Source organism: Crotalus tigris, unplaced genomic scaffold (genome assembly GCF_016545835.1).
Source record: "Crotalus tigris isolate CLP2741 ecotype Arizona unplaced genomic scaffold, ASM1654583v1 scf7180000017775.1145084777:2100578, whole genome shotgun sequence".
Classification (NCBI taxonomy): Eukaryota; Metazoa; Chordata; class Lepidosauria; order Squamata; family Viperidae; genus Crotalus; species Crotalus tigris.
Window position 1 is genome coordinate 1,280,439 of NW_024096626.1, and position 15,282 is coordinate 1,295,720.

Sequence of the window (15,282 nt, forward strand, 5' to 3'; positions counted from 1 at the left end):
GGCCAAATTATAATGCAGCACACTGTGTAAATCCAGCCAATGTGATAGTTTAGTTTGTGTTGTCTAAATTCAGATTATCAAGTTTATCGTGAGTAAATTAATAAAGGATAAGCACATTGTAAAAGCACAGCCACTGCCATAAACTAAACCATAAACATAGGCAAACTTCATGCCAGCTAAACATAAGCAAAACATTTTATGTGCACAAAAGTTATTTCTACCATCCAGAAGTATCCACCTATGATATTTCATTTATAAAACATGCTTGAAATAGGAATGCTTAAGTTACACAAGCAAAATATACTAACCCATAATTTAAACAGTTTATTCAACCCAACATTTAAAAATTGTGTGACATACTGGATCATAAAGTGATCATACTTGGCTAATGTGTGGATAAAGCATTTCTTATAAATACAGATCTTTTAAAGAAAAAAAAATCAAAATTTTATACATTGACAAAATTAAAAACAAGCATCACTTAAAGCAGGGGTGTCAAACTGCTGGCACACAGGTCGGATGCGTCATGCTGAAACCGTGCCCACCCCATTGCTGACAATGGGGAAAAAGTCACGATACGTCGCTACACATCACGTGACATTGCAAGTTTGACACCCCTGACTTAAAGTCTGGATCATAATTTTATCTGTTTCATGGCAACATAAAACCTCACCTTTCATGCAATTTCTACTTCATCCTCAGTTTAAGGCTGGGTTTACAAATGCATTGAATCCCAGATTAACCTAATGAGTTGTGTTTAATATGTTATGCAGACTTTAACTATGGTTTGCTCTGTACAGTTCTTTAATCAGAAGTAACTATCATGCAAATACAGCCTATGAGTTATTACTCCAAGCATATATCTTGATTAGAAGAATAACAGTCCAGGAAATCTCCATTTATGACTTGATTTTTTTCATGGCTGCATTAAGCTGATTAAATAAAGAATGCCTAACAGCTATAGAACTTATTTGCAACTTATAGCACTGCAACTACTTGAAGTATACACAGTTCTCCATTCTTCATGGGTACTTCTGGCTATAATATGCTGGTTAATTACACTAGTAAAATAATGAAAAGATTTTTGCTTTGTTTGGCAACATTCAAGATGGTTTAGCATGCAACTGCTATTATTAAACTAAAATAAACTGAATCTTTACATAACATTTTAAAAATGTTTTTCTTAATTACTTTTCTGCACTTTTTTTTAGCAGGAGTATCTAACATCCCAGAAGACAAACACAGGATCCAAAAAGATCTTGACAAACTTGAACAATAGGCACTATCCAACAAAATGAGTTTCAATGTGAAGAAAAGTTTTACATTTAGGCAGGAAAAATCAAAGGTACAAGTACAGATTGAGCAAGACCTGGCTTAAAAACAGTAACTGTGAGAGGGACTTTGGAGTCTTAGTAGACAATCACTTAACCATGAGCCAGCAGCCAAAAAGGCTAATACAATCCTGGGTTGTATAAACAGAGGCATAGAATCAAGATCATGCAAGGTATTAGTAGCGCTTTATAAAACCCTAGTAAGACCACACCTGGAATATTGCAGCCAATTTTGGTCACCATATCACAAAAAAGATGTTGAGAGTTTGAAAAAAAAAATCAGAGAAGAGCAACTAAGATGATCAAAGGCCTGGAGACTAAAACATACAAAGAATGGCTGCAGGTTTGGCTAGTCTGAAGAAAAGAAGACATAGGGGAGACATGATAGCAGTATTCCAGTATTTGAGGGGCTGCCACAAAGAAGAATGGATTATTCACCAACGCACCAGAGGGCAGAACAAGAAACAATGGTTGGAAACCGATCAAAAAGAGAAGCAACCTGGAATTAAGGACAATTAACTAGTGGAGTAGCTTGCCCCCAGAAATTGTGGGTGCTCCATCACTGGAGATTTTTAAAAAGAGGCTAGTCACTTGTCTGAGATGGCACAGGTTCTCCTGCTTGAGCAGGGGGCTGGACTAGAAGGACTCCAAGGTCCCTTCCAACTCTATTCTATTCCAAGAATGAAAAACCAGCGACATTTTTCAATAAATCAGATTTTAAGTAGAATTCATAAACAATTATCATGTTGCAACAGAACAAAATAGTCTGAAATTTTAATAATTTATGAACTTATGTATGTTTTGGGTCACTGCAGCCATTATCATAAGTTATAAACATATACATCTATAGCTAAATGTGAAAATTGTAACCAGTGTGATCAGACAGATATGAAGGGTTGCAATGTCCACCATTAAAGTTGTTGGATACAAATTAGCTACGATATTACTAATTTCACAGGTCTACGGAGATTCTCAGTGATCCAGATTATAGTTATCCCACAGTGCTTTTTCACAGAAAACTGGACTTTCCTGTTTTCCTTTGAACCTGTTTTGTTTCTCAACCAAGAAGCTTCTTTAGCTCTGACTGGATGGTGGGGAATGGAAGGATTTATACTCCTTGCAGACAGCTGGTCATTTGCATTCTTAGAGAGCTGCTGAGACCACCTAATTTTACAGGTCTGTTTGTAACTATTGTTTTCTTGTTTTCTTTTTAAAAAACATTTTGTTCCATGCTTTGGTAAAAGATATTACAGTAATACATCACTGTTCTGATGATTGATGTGCTTCAAAGCTGAGACATTCAGCCCCTAAACAGGAGATAGAACTCAACGTCTTAACATCAATGAAATCCCGACACAGCTCTTGGCGAACTTCCCTGGAGGAAATCCGACGCCTGGAACAATCGGAGCCAATCACAACCGGAGCGCGGCAGCAACGCAGAGCGACTGCATTGACCCGAAGCGCATTTACGGCCTTCGCGGAAGTTGCCGGAAGTCTCCAGGTCACGTGAACCTGATTTGGCTTCGTCCTTCACCCTATCAGAGGAGAGGGAAGGAGAGGAGGCGGGGAGAAAGAGAAATAAGGAAGTACCCTTGTCTCGCGACTGTCTTTCGCGGTCCGGTGCTCTTCCTCCTCTCTTCTTTCCCTTCCGTTCGCTCCTAGCTCGGATGTAAGGATGGCTCAAGCTTCCCCGGTTCTGGCTCGGCCTTTGGTGTTCCTGCTGGTCCTCGGTTCCACTGCTTGGGTCGGCGCTGAAGCAGGAGCAGCTGGGCTCAGTGGGGATCGGAAACCCAATGTAGTGCTGATTCTGACAGACGACCAGGACGTCTACCTTGGGGGAATGGTAGCTTTGCTCTTGTTCTACGCGTTGTGTGGATGGGAGAGGGGGAGATGGACCCTCGGATAGCAGGAGAGGCGAATGCGGGTGGTTCGGAGAGGTTCCGATGCGATACTGAGGAAAGCGCAGAAAAGACCCGTCATCTTTGAGGGAGGGGAGAAAGCACTCTGGAACGACCTCTGTGGCCACAGATACCCAGGACGGAGTGTCCTGATAATACGTCTCTTTCTGCAGCTTGCAGAGGAGGAAGGGCACTTTGGAACCCAGTTCTGAGTAAACGTGCATGAATATGGGAAAGGGAAACGGGGGAGACAACTGAAGCCGCCTGTAACCTGGAACTTATTGAATAAAGGAAGTTACCGTTTGTTAGGTCGGTCCGGGGATACTTTGGATTGAAGTTGTCCGACAATCAAGAGAGTAACAAACACACACCCACATTAGACTTCGTGTGTGATTGTTTCTCTATTCCAGGAAGGGATTTAAAAAGAGCCTCTTACTATACTTTAAAAAGAGTTGCAACTGTAGTGGTCTACAATGCCGGCATGCATCTGTAGTGGAACCAATCAAAATAAGTGTTTAGAGACATTCCCACTTTCCGAGTAAGGGCCACAGTCACATCTTTTGGTATTTAGCAGGCACTGCTCTAGAATAAAGCAAGCCCATTTGCAGCAGCTGATTCTGAGTACTGTAATCTAAAAGGAAGGAAATTGTTTAATGTATGGGTTGTGCTCTTATTCCTTAGCAGAAATGTTTATGGGATTTTCGGCGTCAAGGTTTGTTATTACATTCTTTGGGGAATGAACAATATCTGGTCTGTGCTTCAGGTTCAGGGCTCATGTTATTTTTTTTTAATTGAAAAGTTTTATAAAAATTACAGTATACACCCCAAAACCCACCCACCCTAAACCCTCCTCCCTCCCCCACTTCCCAGAGCTGAGTACAGGGTTACAGATATAATAATCAAACTCTAACATTAACCAACTATATAAATAACCAAGTCCATAATGCGCTTTAACTCACCTTTAACATAGGTATAAACAAGTTAAAAATAAACATAATATAAACAAGTCAATATTATTAAACAATACAATATCCAAATAGTTAAACAATACTAATACTAAAAATAATAATAAAACTAATAAAAATTCTACTATAATAAACTATTAATAATAATACTCTAAAATTTACTCATAAACTAAATGGAACTTTTTAGTCCCATATTTATTCTGAATATAATCTATCCATCTTCTCCAGACCGAAATATATCTTTCTTGTGAATGATCCTTCAAGTAAGCAGAAATTTTCACCATTTCTGCTAAATTTGACACTTTAAGCATCCATTCTTCTATAGTAGGCAAACAATCCTTCTTCTAATATTGCCCTACCAATAACCTTGCAGCTGTTAGCAAATTCAACATCAAGTTAATTTCTTTAGCATCAGGGCTCATGTTATTTAAAATACTAGCTGAGTCCTAAAGCAATCTTTGAATATTTTAAACTATATTCTATGGAAACTGGAAAGACAAAAAATCCAGAATATTTATTGAATTAACCATCAGCATTGGCCATGAATGACATTTTTCTGAAATATATTTTCTAAAAGGTTTGTTTACTACTTACTGTTCTCATTACTGACTAATGATTGGGTAAAGCACGTAATTCCACTATTGTAACATGTTAACAGCACCTGCTTTGCATTACTATGCTTGTTCCTAAGAAAGAGAATATCTCTGAGCAGAAACCAGCTGGTTTTCCATGCATGAATTTAATATACTGTAGTAGTTATGGAATGATTTGTTTCAGATTTTGAGATTTCAGTACTAAAACAATATTGGCTTCTTAGTCTGCAATTATAAAGTTTTATTGTTGAAGATTAAACCATGCAACATCAAACAATTCTGGCTTAGCTGGAACACTGTATATGCAGCTCCTCAAAATGTGTAGTTGGGAAAAATTCTAGCATATGCAGTGTTATTCTTATTAAATCCTAAGATTGCAGTCATGAAATCTTCCTTTTACATTGTACGATTGTTTATATATTTCCTTTATTGCAGACACCTTTGAAAAAGACCAATGCTCTTATTGCAGAAATGGGTGTAACTTTCTCAAATGCAGTAAGTACATAATTTGTGGTGGGTTTTGCAAAATTGATTCTGTAAGAAAAGACAGAAGATAACTGACTCAAGGCATGAATAATTAAAGTCAAGAAAAGGGCTGGGCAGAATTTTAGTGTTCCAACAATTTTGTGCCCTAGTAAGTAAGCTAGCTTGTAAATATTTTTGTTTGAAAAGGATATTATAGAGCCATAGGACCTCTAGAACAGAGGTCCCCAACCTTTTGGGCACCAGGGACTGGTTATGTGGAGAGAAGTTTTTCCACGGACCAGAGGAGCTGTGGTTTTGTGTGCTGCCTGAATCCTGTGGATGGGGCTTTCCTTGTTCATGTTGACCGGTTGTTGGCATGCCATGGCCCTGGTCCACGGACCGGGAGTTGGGGACCCCTGCTCTAGAAACTATAATGAAATCACTGTGGTGCAGAATTGCCATCTCTAATACTTTGCTGAAATAAAATATTGGGAAAATCTTATTTTCTAGCTAGGCGACACCAGACAGCTCTTTGGGCTATTCGTTAGATTTGGGCATTGTTTTAATTAGGTTTTCTGATTTCTATCAACATTAAAGTTTACTTAGTAATTTTTCCTTAATTATGGACATTCTGCATGTTTACAGTATAATCATCTAGGTGGCAGTTAAGCTGTTAACAAAGACTGATAGGAATTTCATTTTTCTTTTTATGTTGGTTGGAGATATACAATGTCTTCAAATACTTTTGACATGAATGGTGGAAATTTTTTGTTCTTCCTAGAAATTTAGTCACAAAGATGAGGGGATGGGGAGAGGCAGGTTAGGTCGATTTCTTAATGTTTGGCTTATGCTATCCCTCACTACTGGATGTATCCTTCCTGTTGGTTATCATCTCAAACTACTGGGAAAGGATTTTAGGGGACTTGGAGTGCAAGTGTTGCTATACAAACCCAAACAGCTTTGGTTATTTAAGCCAAGGGTCCCCAACCTGTGGGCTGTGGCCCACTGTCGGGCCGCGGCTACTTGGCCACCGGGCCACATGAAGGGATGGCCAGTGCATGCACTCATGCCCCCACACTTGCACTAGTGCCACCCCAAGCATCCCATTGGCACTAGCACCATCCCACCCCGAGCGCCCCACCGGCACTAGCACCGCCCCAAGCATCCTGCCAGCACTAGCGCTGCCTCAAGCATCCCGTCGACACTAGCGCCGCCCCATCCCTGAGCATCCCACTGGCACTAGCCCCGCCCCGAGCATCCCACTGGCACTAGCACCACCCCACCCCGAGCATCCCATCGGTACTAGCACCGCCCCACCCCCGAGTGTCCCACCAGAACTAGCACTGTACCAAACATCCTGCCAGTGCTAGCGCCATCCTGCCCCAGAGTGTCCCACCGGCACTAATGCCGCCCATAGCGTCCCGCCAGCACTAGCGCTGCCCCATTTGCATGTGTGGATGCGCTCACATGCGGCCACTTATGTATCCGCATGCATTTGGCCATTTGCATATTTGCATGCACTCACATGTAGCCCATTTTTGTACATGTGTGGTGCATTTGCACGTGCACACATAGCGGTGCCTGCCTCCCTTTCCGGGGCACCAAATCAAAAAGGTTGGTGACCTCTGGTTTATGCCATGTGGGAGAACTTTATCCATTCCAATGCTCAAAGTATGTCTTCTGAGATTAACTAGAGCACTTCAGGATGTTTCAATATTTTTTGAAGAGTTTGCAATTTAGACAGTGTTTTGGTTTAGCAGTATTATTTGAAGTGCTGTGTTCTATCACCTTATGAAAGATAGTGTTCCAGAACCTAGTTAAAATTTGGCAGTAAACTGGAAAAAATGCTAAAATATTCCTTAAATATGTGACATTTGATTCTTATTTTCTGTGTTGTTAAAATATTTTTGCAATAAAGATCTTGTTCATTACAGTCATGAGGGAACTGCAATTCTCACTAGTTCTAATCTTTCACTAAATGTAAAATTAAAATAATTACTAGGTTATAATATCAAGCAAAGAGTAATAAAGAGTTCTCTAGTGTTGCCTAGCTAGAAAATAAGATTTTTCCAACATTTTATTTCAGCAAAATATTAGAGAAAGCAATTCTGCACCACAGTGACTTTATTATATTTTCTAGAGGTTCTATGGCTCTATAAATATCCTTTTCAAATGTAAAAAAATCATAACTGTATTTACAAGCAAGCTGATTACTAGGACACAGAATTGTTGGAACATTAAGACAAAAGTTCTGCCCAGCTCTTTCCACTATTAATATATATTAGTGAAAGGTATTTATTTTGGTGAGTGCCCTATTACTTTTGGGATATCTGGATATTATGTCATCAAATATTTTAAAATGTATTTGAATATTGTATGTAGAATAGTTTTAGAAATTTTATGGAAACTACTAAACCCACAAATAGTAAGACCTGCAATTACCAATCTGTTTATATTAATTTGCTTATAAAAGTTATAGACTGAAATGTAGGGATGCAGGAAATTAGTGTTGTATTATCTAATTTCTATAATCATTTTTTTATGTAGTATGTACCCAGTGCACTATGCTGTCCTAGTAGAGCCAGCATCTTGACAGGAAAATATCCACATAATCATCATGTTGTAAATAATACTTTGGAAGGAAATTGCAGCAGCAAATCCTGGCAGAAGATTCAGGAGCCATATACCTTTCCAGTTCTACTCAAGTCTGAGTGTGGCTATCAAACATTTTTTGCTGGAAAATACTTGAATGAGGTATGTTTATATATGATATATATTGTTTGAAATACCCATTTTAAAAATGTTTTTGCATATATAAAATCTCTGATTGCACAAGGAAAATAGAATATCTTTGGATTAATCTAAATAATCTAAATATTACATATAGAGAGAGGAAATCATGCTCCTGAAAATTAAGCTATAAAATTAAGAGTATGTATTAATGTAAGAGCAAGAATTCATACAGTACTTAAATAAAAAGGGAATTAGTTGAATTGCCTTATTTTAAAATCTGACCAATTATCATAAATATATGTTATCTAAATGTGAGAGAGTTTGTGTGATACATTTTGTGGCATTCAGTGGAGAATGATCAGCCACTTGTTCTTAAGAGCCTACTTATAATTGAACTAATGGAAGGTGAGCATCAGAAGCTATCTTTCCCCAAGAAAATGAGTGCTACTTTTAATAGTGAAGCTCTTGATTAAATCATTTGATGGTTATGGAATCTATAAGCCTATATGAGATTAGGCAGTTATATGCAAACTCTCAATATGTGCATGGATTGCTTTTTGCAACTGAAAAAAAAATCTACATGAAGAAAACTTACTTTACCTTAAAGCTTTATATTTCTTAGATCAGATAGCTATGGTATACTCTTCAAACATCTTCTAGGTTTGGGTACTCTGTTGTTGGTACTCTTAAGATTTTTTTTTTTTTTTTGCTGAGAAAATGAGAAAACAAGCTTAATATTAGATTTTTCTTTTTCCAGTATGGAGCAGAAGATGCAGGAGGACTTGGCCATGTTCCTCCTGGATGGAGTTTTTGGTATGCCTTGGTAAGTATAAAAGAACATATGTATGTCTTTCTTTCTCCTTCCTCCTTCCTCATTGTCTTTCCACTGCAGGATGAAGGCCCCTTCCGCATGGTCCTGAGCTTTCTTTTGCCAATTGGGCCCACAATACTTGCTGATGTAGTCAATCCATCTTGTTTTAGTTCTCTTTCGTGGACACTTTTTTTCTACGATTGCCTTGGTCCAATTGCCATCAGTTCTTTCTATATGAGCAGCCCATTTCTATTTCAATTCTTTTACTCTCTTGATGATATTGTATACTTTTATTTGTTCTCTAATCCATGTGCAGGTCTTTCTAACTTATCCTGTAATGCTGAGCATATATCTTTCCATAGCTCTTTGCACCACTTGTAGCTTTTGTATCGCTTATGAGGCTAGTGTCCATGTTTTACTAGCATGTTAGAGCAGGTAGCACACATGGATCGAAAACTTTTCAGGCATATAGGGAGAGGTTGTTTTTGAAAATTATGTTTAGCTTGCCGAATCCTGCCAACCACGTTTAACACACCGTTCAATTTCCTTTATTGTATCACCTTCCAATGAGATCCATTGGCTGAGCTATATGAAATGATCTACTACATCTAGTTCTTCTCCAGATATAATTTTTTTTCTTTCTTTGGTGAATTTATTAAACATAACCTGGCTCTTTTTCAGGTTTATTTTTAAGCCAAATGGTTCTTCTGCTTCATGCAGCTTTTTTATATGTCTTTGTAGCTCTTCTGGGTCTTGTGAGAAGAGAACATCATCTGCAAATCTTAAATTATTTAAATAGACACCATTAATTTTTTTTAATGAAGAAATTTTATTGTTTTTTTCATTTTTACATAAAAGTGCTTGAGAAACAACGTGGTGATTGGGCTATCAATTATCCAAGAACAAAATCATATATATATATCACACAGATTAATTTCTTAAAAGTTCCCTCTCTATTTCCCACATATTATTTTACCAATTAAAATTATTACATTTGTAAAAAAGCTCAATCAATCCAATCAGTCATCAATCACACTTCAATTATAAGAATCCAAGTCCTGTTTTTAAGCTTTACTATTTTGAAAATCACCATATTCCAGTTAAGCTTATATAGACATATTAACGCTTCAGGCATCCCTCATTTCTCTTTTCCCTATCATTGCTCAAACTAATACATCATTTATTAATACTATTACTTCTTTTATTACAAATACCTCCTCTTCTCCCTCTATTACAAAATAGTTGTCTTGGTTAAGATAAAGATATCAATTGAAAAAACTACATTTCCGTCTATTTTAAATATATATTCTATCAATCAATTAAGTAAAATTTACCCCTCCAACTACTTGTCATCTCTAATACCAAATATTGTTACAGAAAATATCCTTTTACAAAATTACCTATTTCATTTGTTATTAAAACAATCCAAGTGTCAACAACCTTTTTAACCCATTCAGTGGAATTTTAAGCCACATTTTTAAACCTAATTCTAGCTTTCTTTCTATGCCAAACCAGTTTCCATAATAAAGCCTCTGCATCATCAAACCTCAACATTTGAGTAAAGCTATTTCTCAGTACATCAAAATAGTCAAAGTTCTCTTCTCTTTCTTCCAATGTTGTCTGAATAGTATAGTCAATTTTATTCCTTATTGTAGTTGCTAGTTGATTGTCCACATTATCATAATTTTCAATAACTTGTACCTGAATGTCAAGCTCTGTTATTTTGGGGGGATCAAATAGCTCAGTTAATGTTATTCTTTGATCATCAATGTTCTCCATAGGTCGTAAATAGGATTGTGTAGAATTAATTTGCTCAGTAGTTTCTATTGTAAGTTCATAATTAAATTGTAAGTGCAGTTCCTCTGTCTCGTTCAGTTGTATATCTTGTTGAGTAGGAACCTCTCTAGGGTTACTCTGTTCTTGCTCTGTTATTCTTTGGTCTATAGTTTGAACCGATGGTTGAAAGTCAATTTGTGGTTCTCTTTGATTTTTCTCCAGGATTTGATATAAGCTTTCATATAGTTTGTAGTTTCAAAATCTTTTCCAATATAAGTTCATAGTCAAGCTGTGGATAAAATTCCTCCTTTTCAATGGTGAAATAGTCTTTGATCAAGAATAGGCTTTGATCTTTTAGTGGAGGCTATATTTCAAAAAGGTCAAGCAAATATCCACCTCCAAAATTCTAATAAGCAAATTCACCACAGCTGTTGCAAATCTTTTATCTTTTCCCTTTTGTTGTCATTTGAAGGTCAAATTCATCTTCAAATAGCAAAAGAAAATACAGTTGTAATGGCACTTTTTGCCACAAGATGTCCTCAGTGGACTGTAAACTCTTTCTTCCAAATAGGTAAAAATTTATCTCTTTCGGGGAAACAGAAAAAGCAAAAGCAAGTATCTCCGGTATAATAGATAAAGTAAAAAATATAGCGTTTCTTTTTTATTTTTTTCACGGCCCCTGGGTATCCAAAGAGAAAAATCAAGTAGTCAATAAAACTTTAACTATTTTAGTTCTTTTAAAACTTTCTTTCCCAAGTAGACAGATGCTGCTCTCTTAAGACAGGGAAGTGATCAAAAACTTTTTACAGGCAAATAGACAGAGAGAGGGAGAAAGGTCTCACCCAGATTCACCATGGTGATTCTTTATGCTTAAATGATTTTCGGCTGGTGCAACTAAGTGATCGGCCATTTTACTGGCCGATCTTCTTCTCTGTCGGCCCTACAGAGTTAGTTCGGACTGCAGGGGGAGCCGCTGCTCTACTGCAGCCGAGCAAAAGCCTCCTCAACAGTAGTCACCCCTCCAGGGTGACTTAAGACCCGCATAAGGGTCTACCGGTGGAGGGAAAAGAGCTGATGAAGAGAGGTCTCTTCATGCGACTGAACGTGCCGCAATCCGGAAGCGGAAGTCACCATTAATTTTTATTCCATGTTTTGCCCAGTCTAGTTTGCGAAATACTTATTCAAGGCAGACTGAGAAAAGCATAGGTGATACTGTATCTTCTTGTCATATACCTCGTTCTATGTTGATTTCCACTTCAAGACCATTAAGGCAAATTGTTGCCATTGTTTTTTCATATATTGATTGTACTATGTACTTATGTAAGCAGTGTCTATGCCTTGATTGAGCAATGCATTAATTATTGCTTGCTGGAATACTGAATCAAATCCTTTTCGTAGTCATGAAAGCCATGCACAGAGGCATGTTGTACTCGGTGTGCCCTTCAATGACTTACTGAACAACCTGGATGTGATCCATTGTGTTGTAGTCACTTCTGAACCCTGCTTGGTCCTTTGGCTGTGCATCATTTAATGTTGTCAATATTCTTTTTGCTATTATCTTGGTGAAAACCTTGTAGATGACTGAAAGGAGGCTTATTGGGCAGTAGTTCTTTAAATCATTGTGGGCTCCTTTCTTGTATATAAGAATCACTTCAGCATTTTTCTTCTCAGGCATCTCAAGTATAGTTTTGCTAGTATCTTGTGTAAATTGTGACCATCAGCTTTCAGCATTTCAACCAAACACAGTCATTTCCCAAAGCTCTTTATGAATGTTGTTACTTTTGAATGATCTTAATCTTTGTATAGCTCTGAATAGAATTTTCCAATTATTTCTAACATTTCCTTTCTTGTTCTACACACAGAGCCATCTTCTTGTTTTAATGCAAAAACCTTCTTTCTTGTATTTATAAGCTTGCATTTTGCTCTATTAATCTCTTTTCAATTGCCTTTTTCATATATAAAACTGGAAGTGTCTTGGCGACGTTTCGACGAAGTCCCATTCGTCATCTTCAGGCTGGTATTTTCAGCTTCGTGCTTCGAGGAACAATGTGTGGTCTTAGCTGTTTCTTTCTTTTAACTGCCAGTGGGGGTATGAACTGATTGGGTGGGAGCTTGGCTGTGTTCTGATTGGGTGGAGGTGTGTTCTGATTGGTTAGGGGCTTGGCTGTGCTCTGATTGGCTGAGGGGTTGGCTGTACTCTGATTGGCTGGGGGGTTGGCTGTGCTCTGATTGGCTGGGGCAGTTTTCTGTTTGGGTGGGGGCTTTGTTGTGCTCAGGTTAGTCTGAGTTGCAGGGGGGTTTAAGATGATGGGCTGCCTTGCTAATTTTTGGTTTTGCGTTTGTGGTCATGCCTCATCTTCATGGTGGGTGTCAGTTTGCTTCATGTATGGATTAGAGGGGTTTAAAGTGACTAATGATGCAGCTGTGGTCTGGCTTCTGGTTTGTGGTCGTGCCTCATCATCGGTGTGGCTTTGGATTTGCTTTTTGCGTGGATGTGTGGTTGTGACATCCTGTGTGGTTTTTGTGAGTGTGGGTCTGGTGTCATTTTTTGTGTTAGGGAGTCATTTGTCAATAAGCGCAATATGAAATCCCATGTACTGCTTGTCCCAACACATACATCGGACAAACCAACAGAAGAATAAGTGCACGCATTGAAGAACATAAGAACTCAGTCAAAAAAGAGGAACCAACATCTTCCCTGGTCCAACACCTTAAAGCCACAGGACATGAAATTGACTTTAAAAATACCAGAACTATCGCCAAAACTGAACATTTTAATAACAGATTAATCAGAGAAGCCATCGAGATAGAAAAACGCCCACACAGCATGAACAAATGAGATGATACCTCCCGCCTACCAGCCATTTGGAAACCCGCCCTTATTGACAAACGAGTCCCTAACACAAAGAATGTCACCAGACCCACACTCACGAAAACCACACAGAATGTTACCACCACACATCCATGCAAAAAGCAAACCCAAAGCCACACCGATGATGAGGCACGACCACAAACCAGAAGCCAGACCACAGCTGCATCATTAGCCACTTTAAACCCCTCCAATCCATACATGAAGCAAACTGACACCCACCATGAAGATAAGGCACGACCATGAACGCGAAGCCAAACAACAGCAACGCAGCTCACCATCTTAACCCTCCCTGCAACTGAGACTAACCTGAGCACAACAAAGCCCCCACCCAAACAGAACACTCCCCCAGCCAATCAAAGCACAGCCAACCCCCCATCCAATCAGAGCACAGCCAAGCCCCTAACCAATCAGAACACACCTCCACCTAATCAGAACACAGCCAAGCTCCCATCCAATCAGTTCATACCCCCACTGGCAGTTAAAAAGAAGAAACAGCTACGATCACACATTGCTCCTAGAAGCACGAAGCCGAAAACACCAGCCTGAAGATGACGAATGGGATTTCGTCGAAATGTCGCCAAGACCTATATATATATACACACATACATACATACATACATACATACATACATACATACATACACACATACACATACACATATACATAAAAAGATAGGTATTATTAAGAATGGGACAATACCTATGTGTTTATTGCCCAATTCTGTTATAAATAAATTTGTATATATTGAATATTTAAGATTGATATCTGCTATGATTTAAAGTTGCCTCTTTGTAACTTAAAGATATTATGTCAACAACAGTCTTGTGTGACTAATTCAGGCAAGATTATAAGAATTCCGGTTTATTCAGATTAAGTATAGTGGTAGATGCTTCCTGATTGATAGTGCTTAATTGTTAAATCAGAAAACCTCTTCCTGCAAGTTCTTTTAGTATTATATCTGAATTTGTAGCCTTAGTTTGATTTGCTCAAAGCCAGAATCATTACACAGAATTTATTTTAGGTTGGTAAGATTTTAGATGATTAGGGAGAAATAATGTCATAATTCAGACATAATATGACAAACCAGTTGGGAGCAATTGAAAGGCATATATGAGAATTTAGCTCAATAAGCCAACGTTCTAAAAAATATTGGTTTTGTTCTATTATTGTCTCTTTCCTGGGCATAAACATTGTATTTTTATTTTCTTATGTTAGGAAAAAAACTCTAAATATTATAACTACACACTTTCAGTAAATGGAAAAGCACGCAAGCATGGTGCGAACTACAGCATGGATTACCTGACAGATGTATTGGTAAGAATTTTTCAACTAGTTTTAGCATGTTTATTTGTTCTAGTAGCATACTGAATGCTAACAAATTTGTTATGCACAGATTTCAGTATAGTAGATTTTACTGTAGTCCCTCTAACGTTATGCCATAATCCAGTTATCTAAGTTAAAATGATGCAAAATATTGTTTTGCTATACAGTCCTAATACAGCTATCAGTCTGGAAATAACATATTGCTGAAAATGTTCACAGTATGATGATAAGAATGAAATCCCGCAAATAAAATCCTAACTCTTAAGGGCATGTCTCATTGTCCTTATGAAATTATTCAGGAGACGAATTTGCTCCACATCTCCTTGTAGTTCCTAGTTTTCTATGCTATTATTTTTTTCGGATATCAAGGCATTCCTGAATCTTCCCAAGGTTATCCTCATCATCACTTTATTGCAGTTTTATATCCAGGATCCATAGGATTGTATCTCTTCTTTACACAATTTAATCCTTGAATTACTATAACTGAAGATCAGGAGTTTTGCCTTGCAATGTT

The 15,282-nt window shown here is 37.9% G+C and overlaps 1 protein-coding gene across 6 annotated transcripts in view; it reads left to right on the plus strand.

Moving 5' to 3' along the window:
• The first annotated feature begins 1,910 nt into the window (after positions 1-1,910).
• The window catches only part of GNS (glucosamine (N-acetyl)-6-sulfatase), a 51,649-nt gene continuing 38,277 nt past the window's right edge, over positions 1,911-15,282 (plus strand). For 2 of the 6 annotated variants that reach the window (XM_039342190.1, XM_039342188.1), the window contains exons 1-5: positions 1,926-3,174; positions 5,223-5,282; positions 7,800-8,006; positions 8,743-8,808; positions 14,661-14,759. In XM_039342190.1, coding sequence (XP_039198124.1) covers positions 3,007-3,174; positions 5,223-5,282; positions 7,800-8,006; positions 8,743-8,808; positions 14,661-14,759 — 600 coding nt within the window. In that variant the 5' untranslated portion in view covers positions 1,926-3,006. Of the gene's footprint in view, positions 3,175-5,222; positions 5,283-7,799; positions 8,007-8,742; positions 8,809-14,660; positions 14,760-15,282 lie in introns of all 6 variants that reach the window. The other 4 variants (XM_039342186.1, XM_039342184.1, XM_039342189.1 and 1 more) reach the window with 4 other exon arrangements.